The 25,201-nt window shown below is 41.5% G+C and overlaps 1 protein-coding gene across 2 annotated transcripts in view; it reads right to left on the bottom strand.

Moving 5' to 3' along the window:
* The window catches only part of CCNY (cyclin Y), a 226,374-nt gene that overhangs the window by 46,968 nt on the left and 154,205 nt on the right, over positions 1-25,201 (bottom strand). For both annotated transcript variants that reach the window (XR_010561115.1, XM_065397661.1), the window contains exons 3-5: positions 22,311-22,345; positions 5,900-6,000; positions 1,611-1,646 (exon numbers count right to left, since the gene is read on the bottom strand). Coding sequence is in view for 1 of the 2 variants with exons in the window: in XM_065397661.1 (XP_065253733.1) it covers positions 1,611-1,646; positions 5,900-6,000; positions 22,311-22,345 (172 nt within the window). In the remaining variant the exon portion in view is untranslated. The remainder of the gene's footprint in view (positions 1-1,610; positions 1,647-5,899; positions 6,001-22,310; positions 22,346-25,201) is intronic.

Below are 25,201 nucleotides of genomic sequence, written 5' to 3'. Positions count from 1 at the left end.
CCTTTAGGTACAAAATCAAAACAAGAGCAGAAAATATTTTAGTCTGGTTGTGTTACTTTAAAAAAAGTGATCCTAGACAACCATCCCCATTTAGAGGGTCCTGTGGCACCTTTAAGACTAACAAGTCATCTGAAGAAGTGAGGTTCTTACCCACGAAAGCTTATGCTCCCAATACTTCTGTTAGTCTTAAAGGTGCCACAGGACCCTCTGTTGCTTTTTACAGATTCAGACTAACACTGCTACCCCTCTGATACTTGATCCCCATTTATTCACTTAACCCTCACCAAGAAGGGTGAATGTTACAAGTATCACATTCATGACATGATCCTCAGACCCCAATCCCATAAACACTTTTACCCGTGCTTATCTTGTTACCTACTATAGTTACAAGTTACACTCTCACTGAAGACTGTGGGACTCTGAACAGAGTCAGATTACTATAAACTGAAAGAAGTTAGCTAAGATTTCCACTCCCCATCTATTTTTTCCAGTTTGTTTACTTTGCACTTTTAGGTCCCAATCCAAAGCCCACTGCAGTCTATGGAGTCCTTTGATGGGTTTTGGATCAGGCCTTTACAGCACTTTTATAAAAAGTTAGTTTAAGTGTTTCCCTGTAGAGGCTGCACAAGTACCTGCTAATGCAGACTCTCGCACCCCCGTACAGAGTCCCACCAGCTTCAATGCTTGTGGATCCCAATGCAAATTGGGCCACACTAAGTGAGACCCTGACCCACCCAGGCACTTAGGTACATCCTTAACATTAAGCATGTGAGTAGGCCCATTGAAGTCAACAAGATTATTCACATGGTTGAATGTAAGCACATTTTAAGTGTTTTGTTGGATTGGAGCCTAAGTCATTTCCTCCCCTGATGAAAAGACCTGTTTAAAAACAAACTTCAATAGGGAAGCTGAAAACCCCTTCTAACAATTTCAGGAAAGATTATTTAAAGGGTGCCCTCAGAAAATAGAATTGTTAAAAAAATAGTCAATTTACAAAAATAAACTCTTTAACAGTATGAAGTGAATAGTTAATTTCTAGATCTCTCTCTCGCCCTCTTCCTAATCGTCACCTTTTAATCACCACACCCAAGCTAAAACCAAACAAACATTACCTGGTATTGGCACACTTACTTTGGTGAATAATTTTGCTCCTGAGGCTACTAACTTATGTATAATGCCATTCCCATTGCACAATATATGAGTTTTTATTTCATGTCACATCACTACTGATAATTCATAACTACTCACTGACCCAATGGTTCCTAAAGCAACCTTTACAAAAGGGCAAACCAGAAGCCACAGCAGGACACAGTTTAGATTTATGTGTTGTAATTTGTACTAATTTTTTTATTAGTAAGTGGCCATAGTATGTGTAAGTAAAACTGTTAAACAGAAGTCCAAATTTTCTAACACTACAATGAATTTGAACCACACTTAGTCAGCATTATTATATTATTTTTTAAAACTGTCAATTTATTCCCACAAAAGCAATATAATCTATAGAGAACTCTCTTTAATCCAGGGTGGGGGGAAGCTACAAGCTAAGAGGAAAAAAATTAAAAAAGAAACAGTGAACATTTTTTAAAATAGGAGAATCATTATTTACATACCTGTTTTTGATGTGGTAATATATTGCAAGAGCTACACTGTAAAGCAAAATATAGAGTTAATGCCTTGGAACCAAATTTAAGATTATAAATACATTTTACACACACACACACACACACACACACACACACACACACACACACACACACACCCCTATACAAATTTAAAACAGCACAAAGCCCAGATATTAAAAACCACTGTAGAAACTGATTTAGGAGTATTTTGCTCGGCAGACAATGTCCACTTTTCATTGTGGATACATTGCCATATGGAACATTCATACTCCATATATCGAGTCTGTCACATTTCCATAAAATTTTGTCTTCCTTCTCCCCCCTCATCTCATGTACTCCATACCGTAACTTCTATTTAAAGGCCTAATCCCATTTAAGTCGATGACAAAACTCTCATTGACTTCAAAGATGCAAGATAAGGCCTTAGAAGGATTGGATATTCTCTGGAATGTAAAACAGAGGTCAGTCATTAATAAAAGAGTTTTTGTAAGACCCCTGGCTGAACTCCTCCATGGACCTTCAGCCTATTATCAACTGCATTTGTAGATCAGTGGTTTTGCTAATGCTGCTAAGCTAATATGAATTACTTCTCCTGTAGTGGCTTGTGTGATTTTTACTTTTAAATCCATTACATTTTGGCTGTCTCCCCATTTAGCTACTGAAATACCAAGCTCTTTTTTTTTTTATTATTATTATTATTAAGCATCAATTTACAAGTTACTTATTTTATTTTAACATATTATAGTATGCATTTTTCTTGCTCTCAGTCAAGCATTTATATTTGCTCTTTACTTAAAAGTCAAACTCAAAAATTAAACATGAAAGTCTTCACAGACAGTTCAAAATTTTAGTTGTGTGCAAATATGACAAACTGATCTAATTCATTCCCGAGAACAAGAAAAATATGGCTTCCTCAGATTGTCAATTTTCAGCTCCAGACTGAACAACCCCACAGTTGGGGGAGGTAAACATCAAAAGACAAAGCAGAACCACCAATCTAACTACTTGTTCTAACATCCTGAGGAGCCACTAGAACTAACAGGGGAATAAAGAGGGAGGAGGGACTTCACTGTTCACATTTATTGACAATTTGTTCTGTCAATGATTCATTGTTACATGCTAGTCTAGTGTTTTCTTTTAATGAGTCTGATATAAAAGGCTCTGTCATAAATATAAAGGGAAGGGTAACAACCTTTATATATGCAGTAATATAAAATCCCTCCTGGCCAGAGGTACAGAATCACTTACCTGTAAGGGGTTCATCAGTTCAATTAACCTAGTTGGCACCTGTCCAGAAGGACCAATGGGGAAAGAAGATGCTTTCAAATTGGGGTGGAGGGGGCAGGAGGGAGGGAAGGTTTTGTTGGTGCTTTTTTTGTTGGTTCCCTCTCAGGACCAAAAGAGAGACCAAACAGGTAACCCAGCTCCTAACAAGATCCTGAAATGATACAATTTCTGTAATTTTAGATGTAAGTAATAGCAAGGAAATTAGTTAGATTATCTTTTGTTTTAGCTTGTGAATTTTCTTGCAGGAACTTAACTACTCTGCCCTCAGGCAGAGTAAAAAACCTCAAGTTGCTCTCAGCTAAAAAGTGTCCTTTTAAAATCCTAAGTTCTGTGCTTCTGGTTCAAAATGAGCCCACCGTGCTGTCACCGTGTCAGGGTTCCCTCCCCACTCTGAACTTTGGGGTACAGATGTGGGGACCCGCATGAAAGACCCCCTAAGATTATATTTCACCAGCTTAGGTTAAAAACTTCCCCAAGGCACAAATTCCTTTCCTTGTCCTTGGACAGTATTGCTACCACCACCAAGTGATTTAAACAAACATTCAGGAGCCACTTGGAGCCCTATTCCCCCCAAAATATCCCCCCAAGCTCCTTCACCCCCTTTCCTGGAGGGCCTTGAGAATAATATACCAACCAATAGGTTAACAAAGTGAGCACAGACCAAATCCCTGTTTTTTAGGGCTCTGAAAATCAATCAGGTTCGTAAAAGAATTTTATTAACAACAACAACAACAAAAACAAAAAAAAAACAAAAAAAAAGTAAAAGAATCACACCTGCAAAATCAGGATGGAAGGTAACTTTACAGGGCAAATAAAAAGATTTAAAACACAGAGATTCCCCTCTGACTCTGCTTCCCAGTTACAAATTACCTCTTAGCATAGGGAAAATTCACAAGATAAAACAAAAGATAATCTAACGCATTTCCTTGCTATTCCTTCCAATTTCTGTAATTTTAGATGCATCATTTCAGGATCTTGTTAGGAGCTGGTTTACCTGCTTGGTCTCTCTCTCTCTGTCCTGAGAGGGAACCAACAAAGAAAGCACCAACAAAACCTCCTCCCTCCCCCGCCAGATTTGAAAGTATCTTCTTTCCCCATTGGTCCTTCTGGTCAGGTGCCAACTAGGTTAATTGAACTGATGAACCCCTTACAGGTAAGTGATTCTGTACCTCTGGCCAGGAGGGATTTTATATTACTGCATACATAAAGGTTGTTACCCTTCCCTTTATATTTATGACAGGCTCCATTTAAAAAAGTTAATTGGTTGTTTCACAATTTCCCTTCAGAACTTTTATAAGACAATTGTGATGCGTCAGACATCCCACATGTTGAGAAGACACCAGGTTGCAGCTATACTGTATGTTTCTCTTAGTGGAATTTCAAATTATTCTAGGTGACAAGCAGCTGAAAAATAGGAACATGGTAGAAAATACAAATTTTTTTGCTCAGATGAAGGTGAATGTCATATATTGCAAACTGTATTTTGCTTTGGCAATATAGAATTTAGCTATTGGTGACAGATGCATTAGAAATTCCTAGATTTAAATTGCTTGACTATATCTAAAATTGCAACTTTTTTTAAAAAGGAGATGTTAAAAAGTACTAAATAGTCCCTGGACAGTGCACCTTGCTTACTGAACACATGTCCGTCCACCCACCCACAGGAGGGGGAAAAAAAGGAAAGATAATTAATCATTTGATGTGACTGAAAAAATTCAGGCAGCTGTGAGTTAAGACTAAAAATGCAGCCCAAATTCTGCCCTCAGGAACATATATGTAACTCCATTTGACTTCAGTAGAGTGGCATGTGATATCTGAAAGCAGAGCCTGACCTGTTGCCCTTAAAGGGTGGCTTCGTAACAAAACATCACCCCACAGACTAGAAAAACACCCACTGTTTGGAAACCTATGAAGTAGTCCGAGGGCTGAATCTACATTTCTTAACTTTGGTGGATTAAGTCAGATCCATCAATATTTTAATTTAGGATGGTGGTGTGTTTTTAAATAATCTATCGGATCAGATCAGCAGTCAGTGCATTCGGGATAGGAGGGGCTTGTGACCATAAGTAGCTTTCTATCAACTTTCCACCCATCCAATCCTGGACTTTGCCAGGGGCCAATCCAGCCTCTTGATAAAAAGTTAAAGCAGCATAAGGGCTACTCTGATTTACACTGTGGATAATAGCTCTAAAGGAGTCACTCCTCCAGCCCAGACTACCAGAATGCACATTGCTCTGACCCCGCCCCCGCCTGTCCCTGACACACTCCCTCCCCTACACTGGGGAGCCAGTCCTATGCCATCTGAGGATTCCTCTAAACTAGGGGCATCCTCAAGTACTGCCAGGAGGCAGCGCTAAATCCATTGGCGCTACTAGAGTGGCACAAAAATTAATGAGGAAGGGCCGAGGACCTAGCTCAGTAACGTTTAGGAACAGGAAGTGGCCTATATGCTGCCCCTTTGTCAGCACTCCCGACACAAAGCTGCCCATTGTCAGCTCACTGCTGTGCAGTGCTTGCCTGCATTGAATGAGGAAGCCAAAGCTTGAAGTACTAGATTTCCAATCCCAAAAGCAGCAGGAAGTTCTGGAAATCTTAAAAAAAGAGCCTGTTCTCACAGGATTTCACAAGTACTGGATAAGCAAATACCAATCTTAATTTTTGGGTGCTCATCCAAAGCAAACTAGCCAATCAGAGGCTGGTTCACTCATCACGAGTACAACTGAAATCCTTGATCACGCCGTTCTTGTGAGAACATGTGCAATGCGGATAGTTATGGCATGACCCTAGAAGAAGCTGAGCATCAAAAATCTTTATAAAAAAATAATAATAATAACTTTAGACAATCCCACCCATTATCTCTGCACTACATCCATATATGACTGCACACACACACACCACTATTTTGTAGCTTGGTCTCTGCAGGGCCTGCTTAGCAGTTGTTTAGAAATAATAAAATATATGTTTAAGTCAAAGAATTTAACACTACCCACCATTTAATTGTATATTTGAGGTTTGGTTGACTGACTGTGCTGTCATCCAGGAAAATAGTGGAGCAGGAACTGTATTTCCTTCTCAATTGCCCAGGAGGATGCTAGGAAATGCAAAAGAACAATGGCAATTATATAATACAAAAATCTTTTTCTGAGGAGACATCACAATTAAGAAGTAGCTCTGAGAAAGAGAGAGAGAAATCACTCTCTCAAAGTTGATCATGTCTTGAAGAAATTTAGAAATGTCAAAAACAATCCTATATAAAAATCAAAATGATCCCTTCCTCACCCAATGGTTCTTTCTTAAAAGCACAAAAAGCCACAAGTGATCTAAACACCTACCTGAGAATTCATTCTGTGTCACCCCACCTGCCTTCCCCAAAAACGTTCAGCATCCACATTTAGAAAGCAAACATGAGCAAGTTCTGCACTCTGGTCCTCATTCCAAATGGAAAAGAGAGGACAAAAGGGGATTTAGAAATGGACATGAAACAGGTAATGGGGAGAGTTTGAGAGAAGAAGAATAAAGCACTGAAGATTATACAATAGGGGGAGAAAGGGAAAATCAAGGGGGAAATATCTTGGAGAACAGAAGGCTTAAAGCAAAAAGACCCCCACAAAACATTTAAAAAGTATGAGAAAATATAAGAAAGTTAGTCTGAGGAACACTAGATAAAACATATGAAAACAAAAATGACTGTTTTCTTTAAATAGAAAATTTGCTTTCTACAAAACTTCAGCCCTGATTCACCACTATCTGAGCAGCACTTGGACTTGGTGGAGAGCAGTGGCCCCAGGGAGCCAGTCTGAAACTGAGTGATCGCTAGCAAGAGTGCCAACCTCAAGTGAGGTTTTCTTCACCGAGAGCCTTTCATTAGCTGTTTAAGGATAGCTTACACTTTGCCTCCCTAAAGAAATTTTTTAGCATTAGCAGCCCTCAGTTAAGGACTTTCTACTGGTTTTCCCCTGTCCTGGAAAAGAGAGGACAAAAGGGGATTTAGATGTTCTCTCTGCGTGGCACTGTGACTAAGTGGAAGAGATATGGGTCAGCAATATCAGAGAGACAATTCAATCAATGGAGCTATGCCGATTTGTACCAGCTGAGGATCTGCCCCATGGTATCCTGACTCCCATCTCAGTGCTCCTTTCCAGATCTAGTCTATGCAATGTGCCTGTGAGCTATAAATGCATCACCAGCACTGTGTTATCTAACTCTAGTTCTGAAATGAAGGCCTAATAACTTTTTCCATTTAAGTTCTGGACTTTCTTTGGTAACATGCACTAACTCGATTCCAGTGATAAAAATTGGATGCATTTCTGTTCCTGTTTTTCCCTATGTCTGGGCAAAAGCATTAGAAGACTTTTGCAACTTTGAAACAGATCATGTTTTTATAATTCTCCTCTTGGGAAGTCTTTGTTCAAATAATTTCACAGCTTCCCCACAAACTCTATCCAGGCCCCTGACTTCATCTATACATTTTCTCGGAGATTTTAGAAAGGGTGCAAAATCTGGTATACAACAGAAAATTAGCTGCAACCTTAACTATGGAAAGGTTATCACCTGGGAATTCAGAAATACACTTGGCATTAATTTGGGAACTTTTAATCCACCTACACCCAAGCTATTAACATATGTAATACATGAGGTAAAAGAAATGAAAGCACTCAGAGTGATAACCGTAAAATATACTATTATCTGGTACTGCAGGATGTGGAAGAAATGACTAAGCTTCACATGATTTACAACTTCTGTCCCATCATCTGCTATTTCATAGTTCTATATTAGGTTCTTCAGTGCATTTCACAACCATGATGTTCACTTCTGACAGGAGTAAAACCAGAGCAAGTCAGATTCATTTGCAGTGGCTCTTATTTGGTATCTGAACAAAATGAACATGTACAGACAGAATAGTATCACAACCCCCCCAAAAATAGAAAAGGCTTTGAAAAATCCAATTATACTTTTTAAATGTCAAAGAACATTTCTGTTATAAATTTTAAGATAAATACGATTGGATTAACTAAATATACTCAGCAGACTTTTCTACTCTAATAGAAAGCAATGTCATAACACCACCACCACTGCTTTACACTTACACAAGTAAACAGTATTTACACTTCATCTGAGTAAGTACTAAACCAAAGCCCTAGCATGGGGATAGTGAGCACTACATTTCTGAAAGTACCATAAAGGAACCAACTATTCTGTACATATGACCATCAGACCCATAAGATAGAGCAACATTTCCAATTCCTAGTCTGCAGTGCCATCTGACCCCATTGCTATGCCAAAGAATGGATTCCCTGTCTTTCCCAAGTCCCTCTTTGGAAAGACATATTTGGTTCCACATTCTGTCACCCTAGTCTAAGCAAGAGGTCATTGGAAGGCACAGAGCCTCCCCAATAAGATAAGGGCTTGTCTACAGAGCTGGTTTGGAAATTTTTGGATTAAATTTTTTTGTTGGAAAATGCTGATTTATTGAAAGCACAACTTTAAGCGAGAATGTAACAGTTTCTCCTAAACTTTTGTTGGGAAAGGTTTGCAATTTTTAGAAAAATCAAAGGGCAAGACAGAGAAAGAGCCTTGTCCCAGAATAGCCAATAGCCTACTGGTTAGGGCACTCACCTGGGATGTGAGAAAATGACATTTAAGTCAGTGTCTGACTCAGGCAGAACGGGGACCTGAACTTGGGTCTCTCACATCCCAGGTGAGTGCCCTAACCACTAGGCTGTTGACTGTTCCAGAGTGAGTCTTGCTCTCTCTCTTTTTGTGAAAAACATCAAAAGGTCTCAGTTCTGACCTGATGCAGACCAGGAAATTTTTCAAAATCTCAAGTTTCATAAGACAGGAGAACAGTTTGTTGGCCAGCTCTACTTGGCTACACGTGAAAGTTATCCTGGAACAAGATAGGGTGTGAATTGAAAGGGGGAATTGGGCAAGTCTGCTTCCGAAAGTGGTGTCCTCGGAACTGGATCTGTTGTGGCTCCAAACAGTCCTATCAAATTTGTTGACATGCCAGAGAGACAGGATGCACTGCAGAGGAGGAAGAAGGCTGGTGACTCCTATTGTAGCTCAACTTTTGTGGTACGGTCCTCAGCTTGCCAGAAGTCATAGGACAGCACTGGGGTTGAGGACATATGGCTTGTGGCATGAGGGTCAGAGAGTAAATCCCCAAGGAGGGCATCATAGTGGCCTTTGAATCTTTTAGAGAGCACAGAGCACTGTCAGTGTGCTTGCTGAATAATTCCATGCTCTCAAAGGGCAGGTCCTTGATTGTGGCCTATACCACCCTAGGGATGCCTGATGCTTGGAGCCATGATGCTCTGAACAGTCACCACTGCGGCCATAAACCTTGCTGCAGTGTCAAAGGTTTCCAAGTGCTGCCTGCAAAGCCATCTTGGCCACCAATTGGCCTTTCTTGATTATATCCCAGAGTTCCTCCTTCCTGTCATGCAGGAGTTGAGAGAAACTGTTTTCACTCTGTCCCAAGTCAAAAAAGTCATATTTGGCCAGTAAGGCTTTGCAATTTGCCACTCAGAGTTGTAAAGGGGTAGAGCAGTAAGATTTTCTCCCAAACAGGTCAATCCCCTTTGGGTCCTTATCCTTAGAAGTACTTTTCTTTGATTTAAAATGTTCGAGTTTTGCCATGACAACCCAGATTGAGGGTTGCCAGACAACCCAGATTAAATGCAGATTGAGGGACCTAGCATCATTTCTCTACCTGTTTTGCAGTTAGAATTGTGTCTGCCACAAGGCCTTGGCTGGGTTGAGCAGCCCCTCATTTATGGGGAGGATGTATCTGGTCGAGCTAGGGATTGTCAAATGTAAAAAAACTTTGAAATTTCTCCAAGACTGAAATCTCCATCCCTAGAGTCTCAGCAATTCTTATAAGGAGGTCTTGAAATGACATGAAGTCATCAGTGCCAAAGGCATCCTTTGATAGTGAAACAGGATGCTGCTGTTACTCTGTCCCAGGATCTGGGTCTTCCTGGTAGTCTGGCACAGGCGATCTGGCCAGAGAAGCAGATAGGGAGAGTGACCTCTTCCTCAAATCTGCTGGAAACCAGCTGCTAGAGTCCTGTGAGGCAAGATCCCAGTAGGCCCAACAAGGCCACGGCACATGCTGTAGCAGTATGGCTGGGTTGTTTGCTATCAGCCAGTCCAATGCCATTCCTGCTGCACAGGTGACTGAGTCCAGAGGAAGAGCTGGCAGACTTTTCAGTGATACTGACCACAGATTTCAGAGAGTGTCCTTTGCTTGAAGATGGCAATAACATATGTCCTGGTGACTGAGAAGAGGAACAAACCACCTCTGTGGGTGGTGCCGAGGTATACAGCACTCTCAGTACCAGGGTTGGCATCAGTATCAGCAGGTGTCTTGGTAGTGATGACAGCCCTGGTTTCCCCAGTGGTACAGGCTGCAATGAGAGAGCTCAGATCAGTGCTGGAGAAGACTCTGCTGCTTATCACCAGCCCTTGACACCATGGGATGCTTGGTGGCTTTCCCCCGAGACATTAGGTGGCCTGTCTTTATGGGAAACACAAAGCTCTGTTTGGCATCTGCCTCTGTGCCTCTCAGAGCTCCATGGACTTCAGTGCTGGCATCAGCTTCAGTTCCAATGGTGTTTGTGGTGCCAGCTTTGGTACTGGCACCAGGTCTCTACTCATCTTCTCTTTGGAGTCACCCACCTACTAGACAGGGCACTGGATGAAGCTGGCTTGTCTGCTGTCTGGACACTGGAGCTCATCTCCTCAGGATCCAAAGAGACCTTTATAGATTGCTTCAAGGAGGTGAGGCTTCAACTGAGTGTCTCATGACTTATGCATTATTGTGGAGAACGAAAGGCAAATGAGCAACGTCTTGGTATGCAGGAAACTCCATGAAGAGGCACCTGTTTTGTCCATCTTTCAATGGAATTAGCCCATTGCAGGATGGGTAGGGCTTGAAGCCTGCAGGTTTCTAATCTGCCATGTTGAGAAGCCCTGGGTGGGGAAGTTTGTCCTGTAAATATTCCCTCCAGGTCAATATCACTCATGGAGGCTGTATGTCAAAGAATCAGAAGAGCTCTAAAGGCTTTATGAAGAGTGTGAAGAAATTTAGCCAAAGGCAAAAAGACCTAGCAGGTCAGACACTCACCAGGTTCTATCTTGCTGCCACAGGTGGTAAGGGAGATCGTGACCACCCCAGCCCTCCCTCCTTTCGTACAGGAGCACAAAGGTGCGTGCATGGCCCTGAAGGAAGCTGCTATTCAAAAAATTCTGATCTTGTACACAAGGCACATGCCTACTCACAGTGGGATTCACACTGACACATAGTGGAAGAGCCACCTGTAATTTGCATTGATAACAATTTGCTCCTGAGCGGAGGCTCTCTCTGCTATTTCAGCACATAACTGATTTCATGGTGAAATTAAACACTAGTGGAAAACATGGGTTTTACCAAAAAAGGTGCCAAAAGCATTTCAATTAAAAAGGAACATCGAACTGCTACAGTCCCAATGAATCTGTGAGAAGGCACTCACCCTCATAACATAAATGAGCCAGCAGATCGTCAGGTGGCTTCCTAAAACAAGACTGTCTCTCAGCAGGAGAACTTCAACCTGCCAGAGGAACGAGTTGTCTCATGCAGAGGACATGGATGCCCTTTGGCTATATAAACACAATTTAATGCATAGTCGGATCCATTTAGTCAAGGGCTCAGATCCACTGAGATGAACGCAGTATAAGCCTAGATTAATAGATCTATAGTAGGCGCTTTGTCCCTTTTTGTGGCCTTGAAAAAACACAAAGAAGGATTTAGTAAACCTGAGTTCTGGTGTTATGTGGAGGTGGAACTACAAGGCCCTAACCACATCTAGGGTTTGCCAAAGCCACTCTTTAGGGAAGGCAGGAGGTAGATAGATGGAAAGTATGACCATGTAAAACACAGCGTTAATTTTGGGTACAGTCTTGAAGGAGAACATTAAGGAGATCAGGAAAGAAAAATAGCCTAAACTAGGCAGTGAGCTCCAGCACTAGGTGCTAAAGCAACAGCTTCTAGTACTTAAAGACAAAACAGGAAGACTGACCTACAGACAAAGCAGTGAAGACAAAGATAATGAATAACAAGGTTCATATTTCAGGCAGCAATAGATTGCTGAAGCTTGATTTCTAGCTTTTAACCATTCAGAAGTGTATGACAGCTCACCGTAAGGTATGTAAAATGAAGCAGTGTCCCAACCCATCTTTAAGAAAATGCCAGGATCAAAGGGATGAAGAAAGAGGAAGCTCCGAGTCCTGTTAGGGAACAGTTCTAGATGTGGTACTACAATTTTTTACTTACTGATGTACAGGATGTTAGGAGGGGACCAGTAGCACAACAACTCACAAGTCAGCACTACTGGTGATGCTTGTCCGGAGCACTGTGAAGCTCTGTGCAGTAGATTACTAAGAAACAGAACTGCTTTAGGTCAAAGATGAACCAGATTCCTAAACATTTAAAATGTGATAGTGTGACTTGCAGAAAGGGGAGAGCAAAGGGTAAAACTGGACTGAAATCAGCATATTAATGGGACAGTAATTGCTATTTCAATTGTGGGGAGGCTAGCCCCTCCCTCTCTATAAATAAAATACCACAGGTCTCCAGAGACTGAAACCTAGGCCCTACAGCTAAAGGAAGACCTCAAATAGCATTAGGTTCTTTTCTAAGCCACAACCAGCAAATGCGGGTTGAAGGAATTGGTAAAGAATTGTTCTGGAGGCCTATTTCACAGGTCAGAAGATGTGCTTCTGAAGCATGGATGCAGATTTCTCTGGCTGGCGAGGATTTTCGCTCTTTCCTCCACAAAAGGTCAGGGTCATCAACATTTTACCAAATTTAGTTAGAGGACATAGCCATAAAATAAAACAGTGAGTATTTAATGAGATTTGTAAGGAAGGGGCATACAAAGGGGAGAAATTTGCTAGACTTGTTAGAGCACCTGTATATTTCATAGGACAAGCTTTGAGAGATCAGAATTCAAAGTACTTTCATTTCAGCCAGGAGCTTCTTGAGATGTTAAAATCAGCTGTTTTGCCACAGGACATTGGTAACTCTAAGGGAACACTGCTGCTCTATTCGGCACCATATTCTACCCTGCTACTTTCATAACTTCCAATCCAATAAAAGATATTACCTCAGTCACCTACCTTGTGTCTGTCTGTCTCTCTCTTTCTCTGTGTCTATGTGTTTTTTTAAAGATGCTTGAACTGTATGAACTGTCCAAATCTTAAACACAAAGGTGTCTTACCCAAACCAGAACAGCTGTAAGACCAATACTCACTGAGCAAAGACAAAAATCACAAGCTTTGTAGTTTGTATCACAGTAGTTGTTGTTGTGAGAAGACAAGACAAAATGTAAACTGCTTCACGTTCAGCCTGTGCAAAAGGATAAATCCCTCTGGGGCCTGATTTAAAAATGACTGAAGAAGTTAAAACTGGATTTGCAGGGTTTTGTTTTTAAACCAAAGGCACTGCAAATTATTTATCTGCCATCAGCTCCAGGGAAGTAGAGGCTGGTGACATCCAAAAACAAGTAGGCAAAAGGTGTGTATGGAGCCAACTTACAGCAAGAGGCTAAGATCGGGACTGTTTCTGACTCAAACAGGACAGGACAAAGCCTACTCTGAGGACTCTCCATTGCTTCAGGCTATGATTTAGGCCATGTCTACACTAGTGAGCTTACAGTGGCACAGCTGTACCGATGCAGCTGTGCCGCTGTAAGATCGCTTGTGTAGCCGCTCTATGCTGATGGCAGAGAGCACGCCCAGCGACATAATAAAACCACCTCAACAAGCGGCGGCAGCTACGTCAGCAGAGAGAAGCTCTCCTGCCGCCATAGTGCTGTGCACACTGCAATGTATGCCGGCAAAACTTATGTCACTCCGGGGTGTGTTTTTTTCACACCCTTGAGCAACGTAAGTTTTGCCAGCATAAGTGGTAGTGTAGACATGGCCTCTGTTCTGACAACCTGTTTTCTTCACTGAGGCAAAATGATTTTATGCGTCAGTGAGAAAAACTTGCCAAAATTAGTCAAATTACATAATATCATGCTTTGTAGCATGCTGCATAATATACCGAACCCTTCAGTGAATGGCTAGATGCTTATAGTTGTCGCACTGAACCGAAGAAGCAGGAGAGACTGCTTCTTTGTACCGAGGCTTGGTCTACACTACCAACTTATGTCGGTATAACCACGTCGCCTGGGTGGGGGGGATGAGGGGGTGACAGAGTTATAGTGACCTAACCTCTAGTGTAGATGGCACTATGTTGATGGAAGAGCTTCGACATAGCCTATGCCAATGGGCGACTCTCTCCCATGGGTGTAGGCAGTTTCTTTGCTACTGCACTGCTGTAAGTGTAGTCAAGCCCTAAGTTGTGTCTTGATACAGTGGTGTCTTCACTACAAAACGCAATCCAGTTTAACCACAGTTATTAAACTCCGTTGCACATAACCATCTTATTACATGGTCTGGCGCCATTGTTAGCTAATTAGGCTGATCCACATTTTAACCTGGTTCAAAAACAGTGCCCTAGCCTAGGTCTCTACTGGGGCATAAGCACAGTTTTTGAACCCAACTGTAGCATAGTTTGGCCCCAGACACACAGACTATTCAATCCACATTAGTTGATCTCCAAATGAGTTGATTAACAGTTCATAACTTTTGTTTCTGTAGCATACACAGGGCCTTCCTTAACCACTGATGACACATATCCAATTCTAGCAATGGGTTTTAGAGACTCGGGATCTCCTTGAGAACTAACAGCACGTCAGAGGCACAAGTTTATACAGCATGTAATTGGTTCTGTTGTGCAACAGCAGAAGGCCTTTGCTATACTCCCAGTACAGCAATTAATCCTCAGTAACTTCTTTAAGGACTACTACGTGTGCTACTCTTCCACCTTTAAAAATGGTGAGTCAAACACAACTGATGGCTATATTGTAATATTTCACCATTTCACACCAAAATGACATTCAGGCTCCTGGTTGGTAGGGCAAGTGGATGAGGAGAAGATCTGCATCTTGTTTAGGAAAGGAGCAAAGAGCAGATTAGGCCAGCTCTACAGAAGGAAGTGCAGTAGCCTCTCAGCAGTCTCTAATCCATCTTCCAGTAAGTATTGCTCTTCCCTTTAAACACACAATACTAAAACAAAAATCTTAAGGAGACAGGCACACAATATTTGAAATGGCATTATAAACCTCCACAGTCATTATTGGCCTTGGGCATTCCAGATAATAAATCACAGTAGTATTTCAGTTAAACCCTGCTTTTCATCCCAAAGGATCAAACTGCTTTATAAACTATGGCCCCAGTTCAGCAAGGTACCTAAGCACATGCTTAACTTTAAGCACAGGTACCCCAGTGAAGTGGATCCTGCAATGTGATCCAGACAGGACCCTTGCAATCACACAGAATCCCAATGAAGTTAGTGGGGCTTCACATGGGTGCAAGAGTCTACCTGTGTGGATCAGATTAAAGAATCAGGGCATTGGAAAACATCCACTTCTGGAATGGACAGTGGCAGCAAGTGCACAATAGCAAAGAGATGAAATTTTGCTCAGGACAACACACATGCAGCATAATTGCATGTGGAACATCTTACAGCCACCTTGGAAGGATAAACAGGTGAGAAAAGCCTGCTGGGATTTGAACCTGTAGTTGCAGAGAGTCTAGGTGGTAGAAGTCAATGTTAAGACCATCAAGCAATCCCCTCCAGCATCATTTTGTTATTACACAGCATAGGTGATCCAAACTTTAGAATCCAAAAGATGCTTAAGACAAATGTTGTATCTTGTTCCACTGAGGATAATTCCTCCTTTAGAAATATTTCCCTTATGGAAAAGAGGTTTATTTTTAGGATGCTACTGCTCCTAAAACTACTAAGATTAGAATGTGTATTGTCAGAGTAGAAGAGAGAAAGATCTTTGTAAAGTGGAGCATTTTCATGACCTCCAGAGGGGAAAAATCCTACACATCCAACTTGACACAGAAAACAAAAATCCCCTTCCTCCCAAGTCAGCTACTGCAAAAAAACCCTCCTGTTTGCCTTCCTTCTGAAGGCAGAGACACTGATTTAATCTCTCCATCAGCAAAGAGGAAATGCCAGCATCTTTTTCTCCCCTCAAGTAGTTTGACAAAGGGCAAGTCTACATTAAACGATGCAACTACGCCACTGTAGTGCTTTAATGAAGATGCTCTATACTGATGGGAGAGAGCTCTCCTGTCAGCATAGTTAACTCACCTCCCCGAAAAGCAGAAGCTATCTGAGTGGGAGAAGCTCTCCTGCCGCCATAGTGCCGTCTACACTGGGGGTTAGGTGGGTGTAACTACGGGCAAGGCTACACTTGCAGATGTAGAGCGCTGTGAGTTAAATCAGCCTTCGGAGAGCACAGTAGGGAAAGTGTTGCAGTCTGTCCACACTGACAGCTTCAAGTGCACTGGCATGGCCACATTTGCGGCACTTGCAGCGGCATTGGGAGTGGTGCATTACGGGCAGCTATCCCAGCATGCAAGTGACTGCAACGTTCTTTTCAAATGGGGGTGGGGGGTGGAGTGTGACAGGGAGCATGTTGTGTGTATGTGGGGGGAGAGAGAGAGTGGGTTTTTGGGGGGTTCAGACAGCCGCAGACCCCCCTCTCTCCCCTCGCGTCTCTCTCTCTCACACAGCATTCCACAGTAATGGTTGATTTGTCTCGGAGCAGATAAGCAGCCTACTGTCAGAAACGGAGCTTTCAAAGGGCACTTCCGCATTCCTGCAGAAATTCAAAATAATGACAAGAGTGGCCACTTGACTTAAGGGGATTATGGGACAGTTCCGGAGGCCAATCAGAACGCAGTAATGCAACACCTCGTTCACACTGGCGCCGCAGCGCTCCAGCGGGGGCGCAGCAAATGTTATTCCTCTCGCCGAGGTGGAGTACCAGGAGCGCTCTAGCCTTGCAGTCAGAACGCTCTACGTGCCTTGTCAGCATGGACGGGGAGTGAGCTAGTGCGCACGGGGCTCCTTTATTGCGCACTAACTCGCAAGTGTAGCCAAGCCCTACATTGCTCAGGGATGTGGATTTTTTTGAACAACGTAGTTACACTGATATAGGTCTGGTCTACACTACAGACCTAAGTCACAAATTTAGTAAGTTGAGACAGATAGATTAAAAGACAAGACAAGTGAACAATGGAGAAGCATTAAAGACATAACAAAAATCTTGATTATCAATTCAGTCTGCAAGGAAAACAATCAGCTTGAGATAAAATGCTTGAGATAAAAATTGGCTGGAGGAAAACATGAACAGCTGATACAAGGTGACTTTCCTCCCTTGTTAGCAGCTTATTCTAAAAATTCCCACTTAGGTGAGCATTTGAGTGGTATATATGGGACTCAGCACAATCCTAAATCAAGTCATGTCACTGTCTTTTTGGGAAAGGGTGTTGGACAGACTACTACATCGGAGCAATCATCCCTCTATTTTAATTGTTAAAAAACAAAAAAACAAAAACTTAACACAGTTGCTGGATCCTTCAAGCCCACTTAATGACAAGATACAACAAACTCTTCAGCTACCTACAGCAAAGTTCAGTAAATCACAGTAATTTTAGATCCCACTGTTTGTGTTGGGGAAACAGGAAATGATTCTCCCAGCAAAAGTACTTTATAAAAGAGAGCATGCTAGTGACTATGCTGAAAATGTAACTAGCTCAAAAGAAGCAAAATTGGCCATTTGATAATATTGCAACTAAAGTGCCAGAAAACTACAAATTTGCTAAATATGACAACAAAAAGGAGCCATAACTACAAAACTACTGAATTAAAATAACATTTTGTGTAAAAACCTATGTTTTATTATAAAAAACTAAAACTGTACAGAAAAAATGCATTTCCCATGATTTCTCTTTCTGATTGCAGCTTACTTGGCATGCCTGAACTCACGGGAGATGTTCAACACTAATTACTACATCAGTGGTTCTCAACCAGGGGTATATGTACCTTGGGGGGTAATCACAGGTGTTCCGGAGTGTACTCAGAGGTGTTCCGGGGGTACACGAACTCATCTAGGTATTTGCCTACTTTTACAACAGGCTACATAAAAAGCACTAGTGAATTCATTACAAACTAAAATTCCATACTTGTTTATACCACTCTATATAGTATACACTGAAATGTAAGCAAAATATTTATAGTCCAATTGATTTATTTATAATTGTATGGTAAAAATGAGAAAGTAAGCAATTTTTCAGTAGTTGTGTGCTGTGACACTTTTGTATTTTTATGTCTAATTTTGTAAGCAAATAGTTTTTAAGTGAGACAAATTAGACTCCTGAAGCAGGTACAGTAGTCTGGAAAGGTAGGGAGCCACTATACTAGATCAAACCATTAAAAGGCTGTACAGAAAATAACAATATTCTAGGTGCCAATCCTCCTGGTTATATGTCACAAAAGGAGAATAAGTACATGTAGAAATTTTAAAACCTAACAATGATCTTGGGGAGAAATAACTTGCAAGAAAGGAGCGTTTTCCTCTGTATTGTGACAAGCAGCTTTTGTACAAGGGAAGCAAAACAACCACCCAGAGTTTATGTCCTCTTGCCTGTTCCCTGTAGCACATGTGGGTAAGTCAGTCAGGAAACAGATTACTTATTATGGTGCCAAACAAAGCCAACTCTTCTTAGAAACATGCCTTAATGAGCATGGAAAGAGGAGCCTGGTGCCAGAGAGACTAAGTAATCGATAGAGTACTCTGTAACAATATTTGCTTTACCCTTAAATGCTATCTTTAATTTGCCACATACAGCTGTTGGCAAGTTGCAGCATCGTAAGCTATTTACTTCCATTCACTTCAAATAAGGAGACCAGACTAGATCATAATAGTTCCTTCTGGCCTTAAAAATCTAGGAGCCACCTTAGGTTACTATGTTTAGAAGTACCGAAGCAACATTTGCAAGTGTGATCTCCAATTTTGCGTGCCCAACTTAAATAATCAAGCTTCAGATTTCTAAGGAGGTGCTGAGTACCTTCAGCTACCCCTGACTTCAGTTGGAGTTATGGTTATTCAGTGCCCATGAAAATCAAGCCCTGAGTTTCTGAAGCTCAGTACTCCACAGCTGAGGAATCTCCAAAATCAGAGGCCACTTTTGAACATTAAGGCCACTTGGCCCTTATGTTCTTAAGCATATGAAGCATAGCTAACTCCTATGGAGTGGTTACCCATCTATAAGGGCAAAAACTCGTAGGTAGGGGAATTTTTCAGCAAGAAAGGAACAGCTGTCAAGAAAATACTTTAGTTTTCCAATTTACAATAGGGATTTGGTAAAAATACATTAAGGTAGAACACTGATATTTAATTATGTTAGGGAGGACTACCTTAAGCACTAATGGAATCCTAGTAAACACTTTTTCTTCCCCTACATAAAAGTAGCAGTTTTAACCCTGTGTGTAGCCTTTTTATTCCACCATTTCTGTCTCCTGCTTTATCTCTTGGTCAAAATGAAGTCTGGCAAGTAGCCCACGTAACACCGTTTAACTTATTACACTATAAGCAGGAGGATAAAACAAAGTAAAATCCAGCTTAGTAAAGGGGATGGCAGTTTTTTTGAAACATTCACATTAGTTCTATTGTGATTATTTTTCAATGATTTAAAACATTACTGCTAAGCACACTTTAGAATTTATAACATGGTGAATATGTTGGCACATGTCGTCTTGGAACAATCCTGGATATTCCTGGCTCTGCCTAGGAATCCTGAGTTAGCAAGTCTCCAGCACAGCATTTTTCAAAATTGCTGTCAATAATGAACCAGCTGCTAAGACCACTTCCAGGTTTCCCCTCTCCATCCCCTTCAGCAGATCTGATATTAATTATTTAGCCATCTCTTACTGAAAGTCACTGTTGCACTCAAGATAAGAAGGGCTCAAGCACAAGGATCACTGGGCCCTGTTAATCTTTCGTCCTCTTTATTTATTTGCCTAGGTGCTGAACAAGCCTAGCAGTAAGCAATTTCTGTACATGCATACTGCACAGACACAGTACTACTGACTTGTCAACATTGTAGTGTCAAGCAGTTGCTTCTCTAGCCAGAAATGATATTTTACACAGGAAAATCACCTGACTGGTGTCCAGAGGTTATCTGAAATCTTTAATTTCCATACACCTGGAGTTCGTAAATTAATTTCATTTAACCTAGCCTGAAAAAAGATAGAGTTGTAGGAATTTTATCTAACGTTTTGAATGCCATCAATAAGAAGGGAAATAAGGACATGTAAATTACCGTAACAAAATATTCCATCTTTCAGGCTCTACATCATCCTGTCCTGCTGCAGCTGCTTAGTCCCACATAGATTTGATGGTTTGTCATGCACTATACTCTTCCACCTATCATAAAAAACCCCTGGAGCATGCAGTCAGCCTTAAAAGGATCACTTTTAAGTCCTTTTAATAATGAATACCACACATTTTTCAAAGTTCCTTTATTCTTCTTCTTTGGAATATAAAATAGGAAGAAACTTAGGAAAAAACAGAAAAATACATACATATACGTATACATATACGTATATAAACACACTCTGGATGAGTGGGGGAGAAAGGATTTCTCTCAAGGCTTTGGCAAGGTTCTGCAGTAACTGTAAAGTCAAAATGTGGGGCGAGATACTGTGCTTCTCTCCTAAGCGTAGGTCTTCACTGCAATTGGGAGGAGTGGCTTCAGCACATTTAGACATATCCAAGATCTAGCTAGACCAAAGCTTGCTCGACTAACAGTGGCAGTGAAGTTGCAGCAATAGTGGCAAGTATGTAGAGTCGGAGGCTGTCTTCTTCATTTTGACCAGAGGAATTCTCCTCCAGCTGGGACGGGCTTTTAGAGCCCCTTTATTCTACTTTAGCCCTTTTACAGGTTGTAAACAGGCCTGGGTAGCAGGGTAGGGGTGAGAATCCCACCCATTGTGAGTGATGCAGTGGCAAAGCAAGTCAGGAGACAGTTAGCTGTGTTGTGTCTGGACAATGAGAACTCAAAAGAAGAAAAAATGTTTTGGGTTAATGTGCTTGCTGGCAGTTATTCAGCACATATTGGTAAATTTACAGGAATCCGATACAGTGCATTTTTATAATATGACTTTCAAAGGTAGTTTCAATGCAAACTATTCTCATATGCAGGTAAACAATAAAAACTAGTATTTTAGGAGAAAAATATTTGTTGGTCCAGTGTTGCCAAATCTCACAATTTTATCACGAGCCTTGCCATATTCTCTGTTTTTCTTAAAGCCTCAGCTCTTGTGACTACATAAGCAACTCAGGGGGTTTGTTTTGTTTTGTTTTTTGGCTTTTTTTAAAGTAAATGTTCAGACCTCATGGTGGTAGAGAAAAACTTGAAAATGTGACCAAAGTGCACATTAATGGCTCAGAAACCAGAAGGCATATAAAAAGATTTTTATCTATTTTATCAGAGGGGTAGCCGTGTTAGTCTGGATCTGTAAAAGCAGCAAAGAGTCCTGTGGCACCTTATAGACTAACAGAGGTATTGGAGCATGAGCTTTCGTGGGTGAATACCCACTTCGTCAGATGCATGGTCCGACGAAGTGGGTATTCACCCACGAAAGTTCATGCTCCAATACGTCTGTTAGTCTATAAGGTGCCACAGGACTCTCTGCTGCTTTCTCCATTTTATGTTATTTACACATCTTATGATTTATTGGGACCTGACTCATGATTTTTGAATATTTGGGGTTGGCAATATTGCTGATTACACTGTGATAATTCTTGATCTATAAAGCTCCTAGGTGCTAAGGTAATACAAAGAATGATAATAAAGATCCTGATCCTGTCCCTAACACAGTCAACTGGAGTTTTGCTCTTGATGTCACTGGCAGCAGCCCCACAATGTATTCATTTGAAAAGAATAGAAGTAAGAAAAAGGTATAGGATAAATATTAAGAGTATCTAACTATTACTCTAACATTTACCATATATTATGTATATGTTCTGCAATGCATCCCATCAGTTTGGACCTTAATAGCCCTTTTCAAAAATAACAGTGATACTCTACAGACTCTCCACATAACACAAACTTACACACTGCAAGCCCATTTTTAACTTTTGAGTTTTTCAAAAAAGTATTAATCTGAAATAATATTATAACCCACGCTAACACAGTGTGGCTCTCTGTCCCTTCTAGTGGCTATGCCACATATACAGGTTTGTGTGAATGCTACTAATTCCAAGCTAATGGAACTGGTCCTTTGGCTCAAATAGTAAAGAGCCATGCTTTTACATACTGAGGTCCATGGTTCAGTCCCCAGGGGCAACATTACACTCTCTCACACACAAGGGATTTACTTACAAAGATGCTTAGTTCTGCATAATATAGACAACATATAAAGCCGCATAGGGAGACATTTTCACTTACGTGGTTTATATAGAGACTCTTGCGTTTTTCTCTCACTGCAAAAACATAAAATGTAATAGAAATATTATATGACTGTATTTTGTCTCAGTTAAGCTTCTGTTACACCATTTTACGATCAAAAGTAGGAAGGTATCTATGTGTAACATCATCGCACTAATCAAGTTCACTCATTATCTGAGCACAGAAGGAACATCTCACATACCTGGACACTTGAAGGCATTTAAATTCTGCATTGTGCTGGATGATTAAAATTCACATCTGTTTATATTTCACTAAGACTGCATGCATTGGAACTTTGCCTCCAAAAATCACTTAGTGCAACTCTGCAGCCATTACTCATGCTGAGTAGTTGCTCTGGAGTCAATGGGACTACTCAATGAATAAATCCTACTCAGCATGAGTAATAGCTGCACGATCAGGCCCACAGTTATCAGACAAAAAGCTTACAAGCAAAGGAGCAAGCTAAAATAAACTTTAATGGTGAGATAAATGCTTGTTACAACTGATTTTATATACTGGTTTAATTTTTGTCAATATATTTCCTATTAACTCATCCCTTGGCCAGCCTGTGGAGCTCTGTTCAACAGCTATGATAATGCTGCATGTAGGATACCAGTAACATAACCAAATAGTGGAATTAAACTAATAATGGTTTAATACCATAGGTGATTAAAGGCACTATGGTGTGCTTGATCCTGTTCTCTATTTTCTCTCTTACACCACGCCCACCACTGTGGTATCTGAGCATCTTCCAGAAGCACCTTAAGCGACAACTAGCATCAGTCGTGTGAGAGTCTCTTTTTCTCACTTCCTCTCCATGGGAGGAATACTATGCGAGGATTTTTTTTAAAGGCTTTTTACAAATTTTGATTCTATGTCTGCATGTATTCACACTCACAATTTCAGTGTATTCATGCGTGCAACCTTGTTAACATGAGATTGCTTGCTTATAAAAATTCACAAACATTTGTTTCTCATCCAAAAGATGGCTAGTGGGAGGGACACAAAGGGGGCACCAGCTAAAGGAGGGCACGTGACCTCTCCATGTGACCCCCCCACGTGACCCGTCCCTGCCCCCCACATGACCCCCTCACATGACTCCTCTCTGCCATGCCCCCCACGTGACTTCCCCTCATGACTTGTCCCCTTTACCTGGCTGGGGGGGAGGGGAGGGGCAGCTCTGCTCCAGTCCCCCTGGCATGTGTGGAGCCACTAATGAACTTTCTCAGGCAGCCTCCGGCCTCTCTGCCTGCCTGGGCTGTCCCAAGCAAGCAGCGTGGCCTGAGACTGCCTGGGAGAGTACAGCCGCTGCATGCAGCGCCAGACAACATGGCTGGAAGAGGAAGCTGGAAGAAGAGAAGCTCTGACCTCGCCTCTTCCCTTCCGGCTCTGGCCCTGCCCCTTCATCTCCCCGGCTGCTGGCCTTACCCCCTGCCCCCAGCATTTTGGGGAGGGTAATGTGACCCTTTGCCCCCCCGGGTTGCCGATAAAGGAACACACTTAATTTGCTACGTGTATTTGATTGTGCAGTTTTCAAAACACAGTGTGGGGGGGGGATTCTGATTGGCTAGTAAGCAGTTAAGCTGCTTGCTTGTCCTTCTGCTGCAATGCTGTTCTTTCTATTCTGAAGCTCCAAGCGGGTGTTATTCCATCAATTAAGTAAATAATAAATCTAAGAAAATATCTACCATCATTTGGTTACTTAACATCTGGTCAAAGTATTTCTCTATTGTGTAATACAATGTAAGTGAGGTAAATAATTTTCACAAGCCGCAGGCAGACACTTTACCAAGCACAGATGTAATTTCATAATGGCAAAATTTATTTTGTACTTTATCAAAACTTTATTTGCACACAAATATCTAGTACCAGAACTGTGTTCGCTACATTCATACTGCATGTTGTGGCATACAACAAAATTAGTGACAAGACACGCCTCTGAGCCCCAGGTCAATATTTCAGTTTATCGGCTTTTCCTGATCCCCTACTCTTCTCTTTCCATATTCTTCCTCCCACCCTCCACATCATTTGGTGCCCTCACCATTGTATGATTCTCTAGTTGCTGAAGTATTGCACTTACTGCTCATTCTCCCATGCCATTTACCCTCTTCCAATGCTGGACAGACTGACACGGACCCAACCCTCACTCTGCAGATTCTCTCTCCTTGTAAGACCCAGATTGATCTTTTTCCTCATCTTTTCCCAAAGGAAAGTAAACTTCACTGAACTTCATTCTCCAGTGGGGGACCACAGTCAGCCAGGATTCTCTAATTCTGGGCTGCCCAGCACTGATGCAAAGTGTATGGTCCCTCAAGAAACCTATGACGGGGAGCATCAGGCACAGCAAAACTCCACTCTGTCACACTTCCTTCCTATCCTACCCACAACAAACCCCCTTCACATTAGGAATAAGGACATCTGGTACAGGAGATGTCAACGCCACTTCTGCCAGCTTTTCACCACCAGAGTGTCCTTGTGCAGAGGGAATTCTTCACCGGCTGCCCAAGGGCATTGGTGTGGTGTAAGCAGTGTAAAGTGCTCTTGTGCAAACCGTAGAACTTGACCCCATTCTAATTAACTAGCATTTGGTACCACAGACAGCTACAATTGAAGTATTTGGCTTCAAGAACGGTGGTTTAAGATGAAATGAAGCTGAACAGACTTAGAATCACAATTTTGAAGTTCAGACTCTAAGTCCCTATTTATTTTTCTATTACATTTCTTTCCCTTTTTTACAAAACTTGCGTCCTGGGTAGATTTCGTCAGGCATACTAACAGATGGGAGGGCTGCCAAAATTTCTTAATTTTCTTTTAATTTTAAGGCAAAATAACCTGTTCTCATTTTTGCAAGCACACTCAAATTGTTAAAACTGCATTTTTACTACAGTAGA

This window comes from Emys orbicularis, chromosome 2 (genome assembly GCF_028017835.1).
Source record: "Emys orbicularis isolate rEmyOrb1 chromosome 2, rEmyOrb1.hap1, whole genome shotgun sequence".
Taxonomy (NCBI): Eukaryota; Metazoa; Chordata; order Testudines; family Emydidae; genus Emys; species Emys orbicularis.
Note: the sequence above shows the minus strand (reverse complement) of the source record. Positions and strands in the feature narration are given on the sequence as shown.